Source organism: Panthera tigris, chromosome A2 (assembly GCF_018350195.1).
Source record: "Panthera tigris isolate Pti1 chromosome A2, P.tigris_Pti1_mat1.1, whole genome shotgun sequence".
NCBI lineage: Eukaryota > Metazoa > Chordata > Mammalia > Carnivora > Felidae > Panthera > Panthera tigris.
This window is the reverse complement of record NC_056661.1, coordinates 11174087-11191047: the sequence shown is the minus strand read 5'-3', so window position 1 is coordinate 11191047 and position 16961 is coordinate 11174087. Positions and strand designations below refer to the sequence as shown.

Here is a 16961-nt window from a genome sequence, read left to right as displayed (position 1 = left end):
TTCATCTACAATAAAATTATGGAGAGGGCTTAGGAGCCAAGTGTAGCTTTTTTCCATATGAAGACTATAACTCGTGATTATGTTCTTGGAAAATCTAGGGGAGATTTACTTCTCGTGGGATAAGTCATTTGAAAAGAAATTATTTTTAAGAAATCCAACTTGTCCCATTAGATACAGAAATTTCCAGGCATTTATGTTCTAAGGCTGGGGAAAACATTGGGGACATATGAAAATGGACGAAGGGGAAACTATGTCAGACAGAGCAGAAGCTTGATAAAGTGAGTTCCTTAAATGTATAGAGAAGTTGAAAGCAAACAAGAGGAAATTCCAGGAGAAAAACAGAAGGAGCAGATTCTCCTGCCAAAGTCTATTCAAGGAAGAGCAGTTCTTGGTTCTGAGGCTCTGCCCTGCAATCATGGACACGTCTCCAACCCCAAGACAGTTGGCCATTACATCACTTGAACCCCAACAATTCTTTTCAGAGCACTCTTTATGTCTCTGTTCCTCAGGCTGTAGATGAAGGGGTTCAGCATGGGCGTGACCACCGTGTACATCACCGAGGCTGTGGCACTTGAGTAGGAGCTCTGGGTAGCAGCAGAGCTGAGGTACACGCCGAGCATCGTACAGTAAAATAAACACACGACCGACAGGTGAGACGCACAGGTGGAAAACGTTTTATACTTGCCCTTAGCTGATGCAATCCCACGTATAGAGGAAACTATCTTGGAATAAGAGTAAAGGATCCCAGCAAAAGGACCACCACCCAGCAGGACAGCTGCAAGATACATCACCACGTTATTAAGAAAGGTGTCAGAACAGGCAAGCTGGAGCATCTCATTGAGTTCACAGAAAAAGTGGGGAATTTCTACCTGTGTACAGAACGACAGCCGCAACATCATTAGACTCTGTAACAGGGAATTCAGGACACACATGATCCAGGACAACAGAACCAACAGCCCACAAAGCTGGGGGTTCATGATGATTGTGTAGTGGAGGGGGTGGCAGATGGCCACAAACCTGTCATAGGCCATCACACTCAGGAGGAAGACATCCATCACAGCAAAGAGTATGAAAAAATAAATCTGTGTGATGCAGTCATCATAGGTTATGACTTTGCTCTGAGTCTGGATGTTCACCAGCATCTTTGGGATGGTGGTGGAGGTGAAGCAGATGTCTACAAAGGACAGGTTGGCCAGGAAGAAGTACATGGGCGTGTGGAGGCGGGAGTCAGAGCTGACGGCCAGGATGATGAGCAGGTTCCCAAACACAGTGATCAGGTACATGGAGAGGAAAAGCCCAAATATGAGGGGCTGCAGTTCTGGTTCTTCTGAAAATCCCATAAGAAGAAATTCTGAAGTTCCTGTATGATTTCCTGGGTCCATGTGGTGGAGGTGACTACCAGTAAAGGGGAAAATAACATGACAAAACTTCATATGGGCCTGGCCCACATTATTCAAATGCTACCATGTATTTCCAGTCAATAAAATAATTTCAATATTTTGTGAATGGATCTGGGCCCCTTGAGGGGATCACCATTTCCTCTCTGATTAGTAATTTTCATCCCAACATCAGTTGTTCCCCCAATGGCCAGGTATCATAGAGTTAATAAGAAATTATTTCATGCATTTGAGGAATATATGGAGTGTCAACCATGCTGTCAGCATTTTCAAGTCATAAGGTAGAGGGTGTTGGAGAGGAATGGTACCTTCAATTCAATGATGGTAACTGGATATACACACATATAGAAATGAGATAATTCTGAGATAGGAACAGAGGCTATGAAGAAAATGAAGGCATGTAAAAAGAGAGTGGATGGAGTGTTATGTTGGGTGTTCGGTCAAGATTGGCTAAGAAGGTGACATTTAAGCAGAGACTTGAAGGAAGAAAAAAAACATCCTGGAAAGTGGAAAAGGGTCAGCCAGTGCAAAGGCCTTGAGGAGGCATTATTTTTTTTTCCAGAAAATCAAGGCTCAGAAGGAAGCCAGTGTGTTGAGGGGAATGGACAAGAGGTAATTGTTGTGAATTTCATGAAGACATGTGGCCTCACAGCTGGTTAAGGTTCAAGACACAGGGAGCTCCATGCCCACACTATGTACCTTTTGCACTTTATTCATCTGGTTACTGTGGTGTCCTGTCCGTGGAACATCTCTTCTCAGTATCACACCCAACATCCTGAGAAAACACTTCAGGGGCGGTCGCATTGAAGGAGGTTGGAATTTTTAACAGGTAGCAAAGGGGCACTTTCTAATTTTGCTGTCAGAATTGTGAAGTGTTATAAAACCCTGGGAGACTGTGCAGACATTTACAAATATTAAAATACATGGGGCACCTGGATGGCTCAGTCGGTTAAGGGTCTGACTTCAGCTCAGGTCATGATCTCACGGTCCGTGGGTTTGAGCCCCGTGTTGGGCTCTGAGCTGACAGCTCAGAGCCTGCAGCCTGCTTCAGATTCTGTGTTCCCTCTCTCTCTGACCCTCCCCTACTAACGTTCTGTCTCTCTCAAATAAACATTAAAAGAATACAGATATTCTTAGGGCACCTGGCTGGATCAGTTAGTGGAACTCATAAGTCTTGAGCTTGGGGTTGTAAGTTCAAGTCCCATGTTGGGTGTAGAGATTACTTAAAAAATAGTACTTGTTGGGATGAGCACTGGGTGTTGTATGTAAGCCAATTTGACAATAAATTATATTCATAAAAAAAGATAATAGTAACAATATGGCAACCATTAGACTTTTAAAAAATTAAAAAGAAAGTGTCTTAAAAAATACACATATTCTTTAACTCATGATTTCTCAGTCTCTGCAGTGTGGACATTCCGGACCAGATCCTTCTCTGTAGTGGGGTGTGTCCTGTGCATTGTAGGACATTTAGAGCATCCCTGGCCTCCGTGCACCCCTCCCCAGTGTGACAGCCCAAAATGTCTCTGAACATTGCTCATTATCCCCTGGAGGACAAAAAACCCTTTGGTTAAGAAACATAGTTTATCCATTTTAAAATATTTTGTAACATTGATATAATAGTAATTTAATGAGAAAAAATATGTGACACTATCAAAAGTGTAAATGGCACAGCCACACCATGAAATGTCCTGCAGGTGTTGAAATCATGAATCAGGGGGGTGCCTGGGTGGCTCAGTCGGTTGAGCATCCGACTTCGGCTCAAGTCACGATCTCGCGGTCCGTTAGTTCGAGCCCCGTATAGGGCTCTGGGCTGATGGGTCAGAGCCTGGAGCCTGCTTCCGATTCTGTGTCTCCCTCTCTCTCTGCCCCTCACTCGTTCATGCTCTGTCTCTCTCTGTCTCAAAAATAAATAAACATTTTTAAAAAAAAAATCATGAATCAGGGGCACCAGGCTGGCTCGGTCAGCAGAGTGTGCAAGGTGTATGTGTGCATCACATAGAAAAATTTCAAAAAAAATGAAGACTTTTGAAAGAAAGAGAAAGAGTGAAAATGCACTTCGGGTAAGCAGAATAGCTCAAAACCACTGCATGAAACAAAATTGAAGGAAGACCCTAAACCAACTTCTGAACAAAGCGAGTTAAAAGAATAATAATTTAATGATCTAAATTAGATGGCCAAGGACTTGGGATAAAAGAGTATGAGAAAGTCTTTTCACGTGGAGACAAAGCGATATCTAAAGTTTTAATTTTATCTCACATAAACATATGTGGACCAATCATGTTTATGGAGGGTAAAAGTGATTCATCAAACATAAAAAAAATGCCTTCCAAGTGATGTACTTTCAATTTTGGAAATAGATCCAATAATAAAGGGCCAAAAAGAACAATAGAGGAATACAGAGTTGTGAAAACTAGTTGGAAATATGTAGAAAGGGTATTTTAAGAGCATAAGTATGCAGAAAGACATTTACTGTCATTTTTGTGGAAAGCGGCTCTTCACAAGTGAAGAATGTTAAGGTGACAGTATACTTCTTTCAGAAAAAAAAAGAAAAAAGAAAAAAAAGAAAAAGAAAAAAAAAAGCAGTGGAGAGAGTATATTATGACTAAGTCACAGAGTTTACCACACAAAATTTACACACTCTCACACATTCTTCACAAATAATTCTACACATCATAAAAAAGCAAAATGTCAAGGAGCCAAGTTGGTGAAAAAAATGGCAATTTTTTGTTCGAAAGAATGGAATAAAAACCAGGAATAAAACCACTCTGACCCCACTATGCAAACAGCAAGGATTCCCACAGACAATTTTCAATAGAGAAAGTGAGTGGCTAGCTAACCCAGAATATATTCAGACTCATAGGTATTGAGCTAATTGTAAAGGAAGCTCTTTAGCATATCCCTTTTCACACAATTCATTTAAAATTTTTTCTTTTTTAAAAAAGTATTTGTTTATTTTGATAGAGAGATAGACACAGAGAGAGAGAGAGAGCGAGCGAGCACAAGCAGCGAATGGGCAGAGAGAAAGAGAAGGACAGAGAGGGGCTCTGTCAGGGCAGACCCCAACTATGGGACTTCAATCCTATGACACCTGAGATCACGACCTGGGCCAAAATCAAGTCAGACACTCAACTGACTGAGCCACCCAGGTGCCCCTAAAAATTTTCATTTGAATACTCAAGAGAGAGAAGGTGCTGTGATATGCCTGCTTCATGTAGGCATGATGTACCCCTTTTGCAGGATGTACTTGGGAGAATTCTTTCATCTGGATTTTTCTCATCAGTACGGAAATGTAATCTAATATGTCCTACCTTAAAAATGAAAAGACATGTCCTCACTCAGTGTATGTCTCTCCACAGCTCATACTTGACTTTTCTACTCTGGTTAATTGCAAAGATCCTTGGTCTTAGGTTCTACTTTTATGTTTCCCATGCCCGGTCTGGGTGGGTTTCCATTATTATCATTTAGTTGTTAATGTTGAACCTTGCATTTCTGAGTTCAATATTTACTTCTATTTATAGCATCATAAATACAACAATCAATCAATTTACTAATCAAGCCAGCAAACAACTACAGCAAAGTCTCAGCTCTGGCCAGGCTAGATTGGCTCTCAGGTGACCTCAGGAAAATGTTCTTGACTTTCATTCTCTTGACCTTCTCCTGCAGTACTTACTGGGATGTAAAACTCATCTAGATGGGGTCTCTGAGAGGAGGGTCTCTACATGCAATTCAAAACAGCTACCTCATTGGATGGTGGAGGATGAAGCTCTGTCCCAGATGCGACAGCAGGGATGGGTCAAACTTCAGTGTCCCATCCAGACTTAGGACTGCAAAAGAAACGAACATGTCTTGTCCAGCCTGATGTTGTACACACTGTGGGGCTGCAACAGAGGAGGTATTTGCAGCCTCTTAATTCTGCTCATTAGGCACATTTCACTGTTGTTTCTCTCACCTTTAGGCACATGATTCTCCTGTGGGACACCTATGTGGACAGAGGTAATTATTCCTGTTGAATTTCTGTTCCTAGGAGACCAGGCGATAAGCCATCTGAAGCCAGTCTTTCTTACTCTTTTTCTATTACTTCTGCCTTTCAGAGATCTAAACTCCCAACACCTTATCCCAATCCACAGTGAACATTTTCTCCTGTTGAAGACTGAGAAATCGGTCTTAACTAAGGTCCCTTGGATTCTTCAAAGCATTGATTGTGGTGGAGACACAGCCCCTGACATCTCTAGCAAGTAACTTTTCCTCTTTTCAACAGAGATGTTAAGTTTGTTCCTTTGATACAAAACCTCAGGCACTACACCCATGGGCTTCATGACAATTTTGCAAAAACAATTAGGGATTTCATACTTATATCACAAGTTCAGAGCCAGTACTTAAAATGCCATTATAAAATGTTTGTTTATTGTAAGAGATATATTCAGATCTTTTTATACACTATAATCTGGATTCAGCAGCTTCTAGGAATTGTCTGATTTAATTTTTATAAAAGTCTGTTCTGTGAGGAAGTACTATTGTGAACTCCATTCCCCATGGGGAAATGGGGCTTGAAGAATTTAGTGATCTTCTCAAGGTTATGGTTGCAGAAAGGGGTTGGTGTTGATTGGATTCTGTCAGGGTGCTCCATTTTTCAAACTCTGTCCCATATTTCCCAGCCAGAGATGAGTTTTTCCCCCTGGGCATATTTGACAATGTCTGAGGGATGCTGCTAAACACCTGTGGTGAGCAGGACAGCTCCCAACACAAATAATCATCCTGCCTCAAAGGCCAAATTGAGAATGTGTGAAAACCTACTCTAGCCCAGCGCTTCTCCAACTTCAAGGTGCATATGAATCCCCTAGGATCCTAGTTTAAATGCAGATTCTGATTTTGCAGGTGATGGTGGGCCCAGGATATGGTGTGTCTAACAAGCTCCTGAATGATGTTGATACTGTGGGTCCTGGTCCGTGGACCACTCTTTGAGTAGCGAGGCTGCGGTCCTGGGATAGAGCAAGGTGCAGGTGGTTGTAAGGTCTTCTTCACAAAATAAATTGTGTTTGTATAAAATTTGGAATGACAAGTGTATCCGGTCATTCTAGGCGCTGTGATAAATTCCGTGTTTGTTTCTTTTATATAAGGGTCGTTGAATGACACCAAATAAAATACTTTTGGAAAAGACTTTCTAGCAGGCAGAATGAGAGCCTCCTGAAGTTGTCCACATTCCAATCCTTGGAAACTTTGAATAAGTTATTTTTTAGAGTAAAGGGGGGAGAATAGAGTAGCAAATAGAACAAGACTGGTAATGAGCTGACCTTAAACTAAGATTGACCAAGATTATGCAGGTGGAGTTAACATAATCACCATGGTCCTCCAAACATAGGAGAAGGAGGCAAAATAGTTGGGTCAGAGAGAGATGTGAGGATGCCATTTTGCTGGCTTTGAAGATGGAGAAAGGGCAATGAGCCAAAGGATGCTTGTTGTCCCTAAAAACCACAATAGGAAAGAAAACAGTCTCTCCTCGAGCATCCATGAAGGAACCAGGCTCTCCAGACATCTTGATTTTAGCTTGTGGAGACTTATTTCAAGCTTCTAACCTCTAAACTGTAAGAGCGTAAGTTTGTGTCTTTTGAGCCTCAAGTGTGTTATTTGTTAGAGCAGAAATAAGAATGTAATATAGATATTCATGTAATAAAATTGTTTTGGAGGAAAGTGAATTTCATTCTCTCAGTTAATTCATTTTTCTTCTCTTGGGTGAGGGAATTTTGTGTTGAAATCCAACCTTAACTGGAGGGGAAAAAAGTCAATTTGGAGCTTCTGCTTCATTGCTTAAATGGAATGGAAAAAGTGAACTCCCCATTGCTAAAATATAAACATGACTCACTCACACATTCACTCACTCACTCACTCACTCACTCACTCATTCACTCTATCTATCCATGCATCTATTTATTTATTTTAAACATAATTTCTATGCCCAATGTGATGTTTGAACTCATGACCCTGAGATAAGGAGTCACATGCTCAAGGCACCAAGTTGACTCATCCATGAATCACGTGACTCTTGATCTCAAAGTTGTGAGATCAAGCCTCACGTTGTGTGTAGAGATTACTTAAAAATAAAATCTTATAAAAACGAGGTACATACCCCACTAACTGAACCAACCAGGCACCCCTCGACTTTAGTCTTAAATATGAATTCTCACTTTGAGACCTTTGTGCTTTAAGATAAGAAAAAGTAATTCATTACTAAAGTTCATCCATTCTACTTAACATTTTATTTTAATGTTTATTTATTTTCAAGAGAGAGAGAGCAAGCAAGTATGATCAGGGGAGGGTCAGAGGGAGAGAGGGAGACACAGAATCTGAAGCAGGCTCCAGGTTTGGAGCTGACAGCACAGAGCCCGATGTGGGGCTCGAACCCATGAACTGTGAGATCATGACCTGAGCTGAAGTCAGACCCTTAACTGACTGAGCCACCCAGATACCCCTCACCCATCTACTTTAAATTTTGTCTAAATTTCTACATTGTTTTAATTCCATGCTAATTCAAACATTCACTGTTTTGATTTCTATCCTCTCCAAATGTCCTGTCAATATAAAAGATAGGGTTATTGTGTCTGTGTCATATATACATGTGTAAGAGTGTATTTGTATGAAGTAATGTACAAATGCATACATATGTACAGGTACATACACTCCCTACCTATGAAAGACTTGTTGGACGCACCAAATATTTCCAGACACTTATTTATTACTAACAACATCTACTTGAATTAGGTTTATAAACCCACATCACCATCAGAAAGAAGAAAACAGAGGTTTCAGGTTGATTACAGTCTTTACAATTATGTAACAGAGCTTTAAACGTTTGAGCACTTTCTTAAATTATATTTAAAAGGACTTATTCAGTATGTACTCTTAATTTTTGTATGATTCCTTTAATTCAGAAAATTTTGCATTTAGTTATTATTTTTTTTATGCTAAAAATGTTTACATTTTAGTTTTAAAGAGAGAGAGCAGGGGAGGGGCAAAGAGAGGAGACAGAAGATTTCAAGCAGGCTCTGTGCTGTCAGCACAGAGCCCGATGTTAGGCTCGATCCCATGACCATGAGATCATGACCTGAGCCAAAATCAACAGCTGGTTACTTAACTGACTGAGCCACCTAGGTGTCCCCAGAAATTGCTGCATTTAAGTATGTTTAATTTATTGTATGTCATTGTATTTCAACAAATTATGAGAAAAAAATCTGTTATAACCAATAAATGAACTCAGCAGGGCACAAAGTCAACATACAAAAATTGGTTGCATTTCTGTACACTAATAACAAATGACCAGAAAGAGAAATTAAGAAAACAATGCCATTTACTACTGCATCCACAAGAATAAAATATCTAAGAATAAACTTAACCAAGGAGGGAAAACACCTGTACACTGAAAAGTATACGACATTGCTGAAAGAAATTAAAGAAGACACACATAAATGAAAGGATAGGCCCTGCTCATTGATTGGAAAACTTACTACTGTTAAAATGTCCATATACCCACATTCATCTGTGGATTCGGTACAACCCCTGTCAAAATTCCAACGTCACTTTTTAGAGAAATAGGACAAACACTTGTAAAATTTGTATGGAATCACGAAAGACCCCTAATATCGAAGCAAACTTGAAACAGAAGGGCAAAGCTGGAGGCATCATGGTCCCTGATTTCAAACTATATTACAAAGCTATGGTAACCAAAACAGAATGATATTGGCATAAAAAACACAGATCAGTGGAATAGAATAGAGAGCCCAGAAACAAACCCACATATATATCATTAATTTGTTTATGACAAAGTAGGCAAGAATATTCAATAAGGAAAGAATAGGCTCTTCAGCAAATGGTGTTGAATAAACTGGAGAGCCTCAAGCAAAAGAACGAAACTGGACCACTGTCTTACACCACAGGCAAAAAGTAACTCAAAATGGACTGAGGACTTAAATGTAAGACCTGAAGCCATAAAGCTCCTAGAAGAAAACATATTGGTCTTGGTAATGATTTTTAGGATTTGACATCAAAAGCAAGAGAACAAAAGCAAGAATAAACAGGGTCTACATCAAACTAAAAACTTGTGCTGGCACAGGAAACCATCACAAAATGGAAAGAAAACCTCCTGAATGGCAGAGAATATTTGCAAATCATATATCTGATAAGAGGTAACTATCCCAAGTATATAAAGAACTCAATAGCAAAGAACAAACAGGGAGCCTGGCTCAGCAAGATGGCACCACCCATGCTGTTGTGTCCCTTCTCCAAGTTGCTGGATCTGGTCAGGCTCTTAAATGGCTCTTTAATACCATCAAAGTTCTATGTTCAGGAGCTGCCACAGGACAGACCTGACTGGCTGAAAGTTGGACTGACCTTGGGCACCTCCACCTCTTGTGGATCTATCTGATCAAACAACATAATAAAGATGTTTTAGAATATAAAAGAAGATGTAGGTTGGAATAAGTGATTGAAACACTAATACAATATACTCCGTATAGTGATGGCACCAGTCCTTTTGGATTCACCAACCTGTTGAGTTGTGAACACGAGAGAAAATGTTGCATGTGGATGAATATCCAATTAGCATTTGTGAATGAAGAATAATGAAGTGAAAAAATAAAAACAAAAACAAACAACCTGATTAAAAAATGGGGAGAAGATCTGAATAGAAATTTTTCCTATGAAGACATACAAATGGCCAACAGGTACGTGAAAAGATGCTGAACATCACTAATCCTAACCTATACAGGATGCATCAGCCAGATCTATTATAGGTACATGAAAAGATGCTGAGCATCACTAATCCCCAGGGAAATAAAAATCAAAACTACAATGAGATATCAACCTCATGCCTCTTAGCATGGATAGTATCAAAAAAAAAACAAGAAACAACAAGTGTTGTTGCGGCTGTGGAGAAGAGGAATCTCTCATGCACTGTTGGTGGGAATGTAAACTGGTGCAGCCACTCTGGAAAACAGTGTGGAGTTTCCTTGAAAACTTAAAAATAGAACTACCATGTGATTGAGCAATTCTACTTCTGAGCATTTATCTGAAGAAAACAAAAACACAAATTTGAAAAGATATACACACCCCCATTTCACTGCAGCATGGTTTACAATAGCCACGACATGGAAACAAGCTAGATGTTCATTGGTGGATGAATGGATAAAGTGCGGTACTGGGTAATGTATGGAAGTGTCACTATACTGTATGCCTGAAAATAATATAACACTCTGTTAACTATGCTGGAATTAAAATAAGAAAGAAAATGTAATAGAAGTTGTGATACACACACACACATATTTTTCAGCCATAAAAATTAGTGAAATCTTGGACAACTGATGGACCTTGAGGGTATTATGCTAAGTGAAATAAGTCAGACAGAGGAAGATAAATACCATATGATCTCACTTACATGTGGAATCTTAAAAATAAGACAAAACCAAATCAAGCTTATGGATACACAGAACCCATTGGTAGTAGCCTGAGGAGGGTAGTATCCTGGGGAGTGGATGAAAAGGGCACAAGAGTCACAAGGTACAAATTTCTAGGTATAAAATGAATAAGTCAAGGGGATGTCATGTACAACCTGGTGACTATAGTCAACAAACTATTATATATTTGACAGTAGCTAGAAGAGGGGATCTTGAAAATGCTCATGATGAAAATAAGTTTGTAAGTAAATACTGTGATAGATGTTAACTGAGTTTATTGTGATCACTTTGCAATATATACAAATATTGAATGATTACATTGTACACCTGCAACTAATACAATGTGATGTCAATTACACTTTAACAAGATCAACAACAACAACAATGATGATGATGAGAGACAGTGCATCCATAACATTGGCGCAGGTATGAATCACAAGTATCATGGACCCAGATGTGTACTGCGGGCATTCTTAGCCTGTGGCATCATTGTCAATACATTGAGGCTTACGGGGACAATGATAAAATCAACGTTATCAGGAAGAGTGGTTAAGGAGTAAACAAGACTGATGACAGAGCCAAAGTGAAAATCGTGACTTCCTATTTTCCTCTATGGCAAAATTACATAAACGGCCTTAGATGCCAAGTGTAGTTTTATCCATCTGAATAAAACAACTCAGGATTGATTATTCCTTCAGGAAGTCTAGACAAATTGTACTTGGCATGATATATGTCATTTATGAAGTAACCGTTTTTCAGAAATCAAAGTTGTCCTGTAAAAGACACGGAAATTTTCAAATATGTCCGATCCAAAGTCAGAAAGAACTGTGGGAAGGTATGAAAATGGACCAAGGGAAAAACTTGTATGTGTCTTAGAGCAGAAAGCTTAGTAAACTGAGTTTTCTGAAATTGTATAGAGAAGCTGACTTCTAAGAAATGGAAATTTCAGGAAATACATAAGAGCAAATTCTGTGTCACAATGATCAAAGAATCATGGCTTTGACCCTGCAATCAAGGGCACTTCTTCACCAGCAGGACGATGGTCCCTTTTGTCCCTGCCATCCCGAAGGATCTCCTCAGAGCCCCCTTTATGTCTTTGTTCCTCAGGCTGTAGATGAAGGGGTTCAGCATGGGCGTGACCACCATGTACATCACTGAGGCTGTTGCACTTGAGTGGGAGTTCTGGGTAGCAGAGGAGATAAGGTACCCTTCCAGGACCGTGCAATAAAATAAGGAGACAACTGAGAGGTGAGACGCACAGGTGGAAAATGCTTTATACTTGCCCTGAGCTGATGGGATTCTACGTAGAGAGGAAATAATCTTAGAGTAAGAGTAAAGGATCCCAGCAAGGGGACCACCGGCCAGCAACACCGTTGAAATATACATCACTGTGTCGTTCAGAAAGGTATCAGAACAGGCAAGCTGGGTCATCTGATTGAGTTCACAGAAAAAGTGAGGGATTTCTGAGTTTGTACAGAAGGACAATCGTAGCACCATTAAGCTTTGTAACAAGGAATTCAGGACACTCGTGATCCAGGACACCAGAGCCAGCAGTCCACAGAGCCGGGGGTTCATGATGACCGTGTAGTGCAGGGGGTGACAGATGGCCACGAAGCGGTCATAGGCCATCACGGCCAGGAGAAAGTTGTCCCAGCCTGCAAAGAGTGTGGAAAAATAGATCTGGCTGATGCATCCTGTATAGGTTATAATTTTAGTCTGTGTCTGTATATTTACCAACATCTTTGGGATGATGGTAGAGGTGATACAAATGTCCACAAAGGACAGGATGGAGAGAAAGAAATACATAGGCATGTGGAGGTGGGAGGCAGAGCTGACAGCCAGGATGATGAGCAGGTTTCCAAAGACACTGATCAAGTACATGGAGAAGAAAAGTCCAAATATGAGGGGCTGTAATTCTGGTTCATTTGATAATCCCAGAAGAAAAAATTCTGAAATTTGGGTGTCATTGCCTGGTCCCATGTGGTGGTGGTGGTGGTGGTGGTGGTGACTAGAAATCAGGGAAAAAAGATTAATGTTAGCACAACCAGACACTAGTAACAGGGCAAAAAGGCTATAAATACAATGACATGTGGGAAAACAATCAGGCATAAAAGAAAGCGATGGGGTGTTTTCTTTACAGGGAGTTCAGAAAGATCTACGCACAAGGTGACATTTGAAGAGAGACCTCATTAAGAGAGACCATGTGGTTATCAGGCTTTTCCCACCTCCAGCTACAGTATTTAGGAAAGAAAGGGTATTAGTGAGGCTCTCGACATCAAGTTATCATTACCCTAAAGAAGATAGAAAAATATCCAAATTCCAATTGGTAAGATTCCTATGAACGTGTAAATGTGGCATTCTATTTTAATATGACCATTCTTTCCTGAATTTAGAGAAGTATAAAAAAGCTCTAAAGGAGACAGAGGAAAGGAAGAGGGGGCAGAGAGATCTCATAAGCCCAGGTGGTCCCTGAGAGATCGTGATGACGAGAAATCTTCCTTGGTTCTCGCTGCTTTGTAATGCTATCAATAGCCACTTGATGTCCAAGATAACTAATAAAGCAGCAAAAACCAATTTCTCTCAAAGAGAGATGAGTGATATACTGATGGTGTCAAGACACCTTTACGTATGAACATCCACTTGAAATTTGAGTAAAAGGAATAAATCCCCAATGGACAATAGGAAATATACAGCATACAAATTAGTGGGGATTTATCAAGGTGAAATGGTGACAAACTTTCCTAAGTGATATTAGATGCACAATTTTGGAATCGGTAAATGAGCTTTGAATCTTGGATCTACCACGTTGGATTCAAACGTTAGCTGTTTGAATTTGGGAAGACGACTAGTTCATTCTAAAATGTTGATATTCTCACTGAAATAGTGGGAGTACTGGTATCTGTCCTCTTAACGTGGTTGACAGATTGAGTGACTATAAATAAAAAGTTCAGCATAGATCCTTCCTGTTAGCATATGAATGGTTATTCTCTTTGTTCAGTTGTGTGTGTATGCATGCGTGTGTGTGTGTTTGTGTGTGTGTGCATCCACATGGATTTGCATGTTTGCATGTGCACACGTTTGATCATAATTCAAAGGCATGTCTATTGTGGACACTAAAAAATAATGGAATCCACTGCTATAATGGGAAAAATAGTTTTAGTAGAAGGCCATTGTCTGCTCATGTGGGAAAAAAGCAGTGTGAATGGAGAGTCCATTATAGGAGCCAGGTTGTCGAGAGAAAATGTAGTGAGTGTGGGTGCTGATGTTAAGTCAGACTCCAGGGAGCCCGGGCTGATGACTCCACTTACCTCGTCATGGTATCCACCTCGGGCCCCTGACCTGATTGTTATTAATGTACCTATTCCCTGTCTATTTGACCACGCTTGTTTTTATGTGTCCCAACAGTGGATGTGGCTGGCCCTTTCCTCACTTTCCTTGGTGGTATTCTTTCCTTTGTTATCTTGGGATAACAACAATAAAACAACAATAAAAACACTCAGATCCCGGTACAGAAAAGCAACATACTTGCCAAAAAAATTTGCATACAGGAAGTAAGTAGCTAACAAAGTCTAAAATCTATTCAGCCTCCTTGGTAATAAAATAATGGCTAAAATGTTCCTTGGCATAGCCCTTCATGCATAGTAAGTCTATATATTTTTTTCTGTTGAATATCAATGGGAGAGTTGATACTGTGATTATATGTCTCACAACCTGCTGTCACAAGGGAGTATTTACCTTCAGGAGCGCATATCCTTCTGATAAATTCAGAACAAGCCAAATGCACCCCAAATGAAAAAAATTGTAAAATGCTCCCACTCCACTGCTCGTATCTCCAAGCCTATACTCCGTTTTGCTACCTCCGTAGCTACAAAACTCCTTGGATATGTTTTCATTTCACTGGAACCACTTTATACCCCTCCCCCCATTCCTTCCTCAGTCTCATCCAACTGGACTTCCACTCTCACCACTCATTGTCAACAATGATCCCTGTATTGCTGAGTCCAATGAACACTTATTTTTAAAAATCTTTTAAGTATAAAAAATAAAAAGTAAAAATACAACAAAAATGAAAAAAGGGGGCTCCTGGGTGGCTCAGTTGGTTGAGTGCCCAACTCTTGGTTTCAGTTCAGATCATCAACTCACGGTTTGTGAGTCAAGTCCTGTGGTGGGAATTTTCTCTCTCTCTCTGCCCCTCCCTGGCTCACTCTCTCTGTCTTTATCTCAAAATATATAAATAAACTTAAAAAATTTTTAAAAATAAATTAAGTAAATTATTTTCAAATTTCGTAGTCAATCTAGTAAAGAAAAATCTCTCGGCCCTGGGACATGCTGGTTAGGCTCTCAGGTGACCTCAGGGAAAGGTCTCAGGTTCCATTCTCTCTGACGCTTTCCTGAAATACCTGCTGAGCTCTTGGACTCAAGAGTCTATAAGAAGAGCATCTCTGATTGGAGGTCTGGAATTTTCCCTGGATGGTCGATGATGGAAACCAAGGCTCTGTTCCCAGACAGGACAGCAGGAAGGAACGAAGCATTGGTCCCCCAGCCAGACTTAGGAATCCGAGAGCAACAACCATGTCCTGTCCTGCACAAGGAGCACCATGGTTAGGACGGCAGAGGAGATATTTACAGCTCCCTGTGTCTGCTCATTAGGCGCTGTTTCCATTGTTAGTCCCACGCTGGAGCATCTTGTTTCCCTCTGGGCCACTGGTCTGGACGGAAAAGAATTTTTTCCTACTAATTCTCTGCTCCCAGGAGACCAGATTAGAAGTCAGGTGAATCTGGCTTTTGTTATGTCTTCTCCATGCTCTTGCCGGCCTTCCAGAGGTCTAACCTCTTTACGCCTTACCCCAATTTTGAGTTAACATTTTTCTCCAAATCTAAGACCGAGGGACCTGCCTAAGCAGGTCTCATGGACCTCCAAAGTATTGTCTTATGGCAGAGATGAATTCCCGGTTTCTCTAGAAAATTGCTATTCTCCTCTCAATAAGAGAGAGAGGTATGTTAATGTGCAATAAGCAAATGGTACCGTGCTCTTGTGTTCATGATGTTTTTGACTAACCAATGAAGTGATTCATGCTGGTGACACAAATTGAGAGCTGCCATTTGGTGCTCCACATAAAAGTTTGTTAATTATATGATATATTTAGATCTTTTTATGCACCATACACTGAGCTCAGGAACCTATGGGGATTCCTTATTTCATTTTTACAAAATCCACTCTTCTTAAAAAAAATAGATTTTTTTAGTTCACATACAGTGTAATACTGGTTTCAGGAATAGAATTTGGTGATTCTTCACTTACATACAACACCCACTGCTCATCTCAAAGCGTCCTCCTTCATCCCTGTCACCCATCTAGCCCATCCCCCACTTTCTTCCCTCCTTCATCCCTCATTTGTTCTCTATAGTTAAGATTCTCTTCTGGTTTGTTTCCCTCTCTTCTCTCCCCAACCCAAATGTGGATGGAGCTAGAATGCATTATGCTGAGCAAAATAAGCCAATCAGAGAAAGACAAATACTGTATCATTTCACTCATGTGGGATTAAAGAAAAGTCCACTCTTATTAAAGTACAGTTGTAAAATTGGGGCTCAGAAGTGTGGAATGAGCTACCCAGAGTTATGAACTAGGGCAGAAAGATCTTTGACTGGAAATCCACCAAGATATTTCCAGTTCTCAAGCGCTAGGTCAGTGGCTCTCAACCAAGGGCGATTTTGCTTTCAGACAACAATTGACAAGGGAGAAATTTTTGGTTGTCGTAACTAGGGAGGTCCCACTGGCGCCTAGTGGGTTCAGGCCAGGAATGCTGCCCCATGTCATACAATGCACAGGATGGCCCCCACCACAGAGCATTATCTAGCACAGTGTCAACAGTGGAGAAGTTGAGAAACACCACTCTAGACCAGAACTTCTCCAACATTAATGTATTTATGAATCACTTGGGGATCCTGTTCAAATCTGGACTCTGATTTGGCGGGACATGGGTGGGGCTCAGAGATCCTGTAATTGTAACCATTTCTCAGTAGGTACTGATGCCACCCATCTGGTCTGTGGACCCATCTTTGAGTAGTAAGGCTGTGGTTCAGTGTTTGAGTCAGGGGTAGGTATTTTTAGACCTTT

General features: G+C 40.5%; 2 protein-coding genes and 1 pseudogene across 2 annotated transcripts; 1 reads left to right on the top strand and 2 right to left on the bottom strand.

Moving 5' to 3' along the window:
- Nucleotides 1-449: 449 nt before the first annotated feature.
- Nucleotides 450-1391, bottom strand: LOC102951113 (olfactory receptor-like protein OLF4). The gene has a single exon (XM_007088601.2). The coding sequence runs from the start codon at nucleotides 1380-1382 to the stop codon at nucleotides 450-452; it is 933 nt and encodes a 310-aa protein (XP_007088663.2). The 5' UTR covers nucleotides 1383-1391.
- Nucleotides 1392-9642: 8251 nt separating this feature from the next.
- Nucleotides 9643-9872, top strand: LOC102950800 (annotated as a pseudogene).
- Nucleotides 9873-11854: 1982 nt separating this feature from the next.
- LOC102950492 (olfactory receptor 7A17-like) lies at nucleotides 11855-12823 on the bottom strand. Its single transcript, XM_007088600.1, has one exon. The coding sequence runs from the start codon at nucleotides 12821-12823 to the stop codon at nucleotides 11855-11857; it is 969 nt and encodes a 322-aa protein (XP_007088662.1).
- Between the last annotated feature and the right edge of the window lie 4138 nt (nucleotides 12824-16961).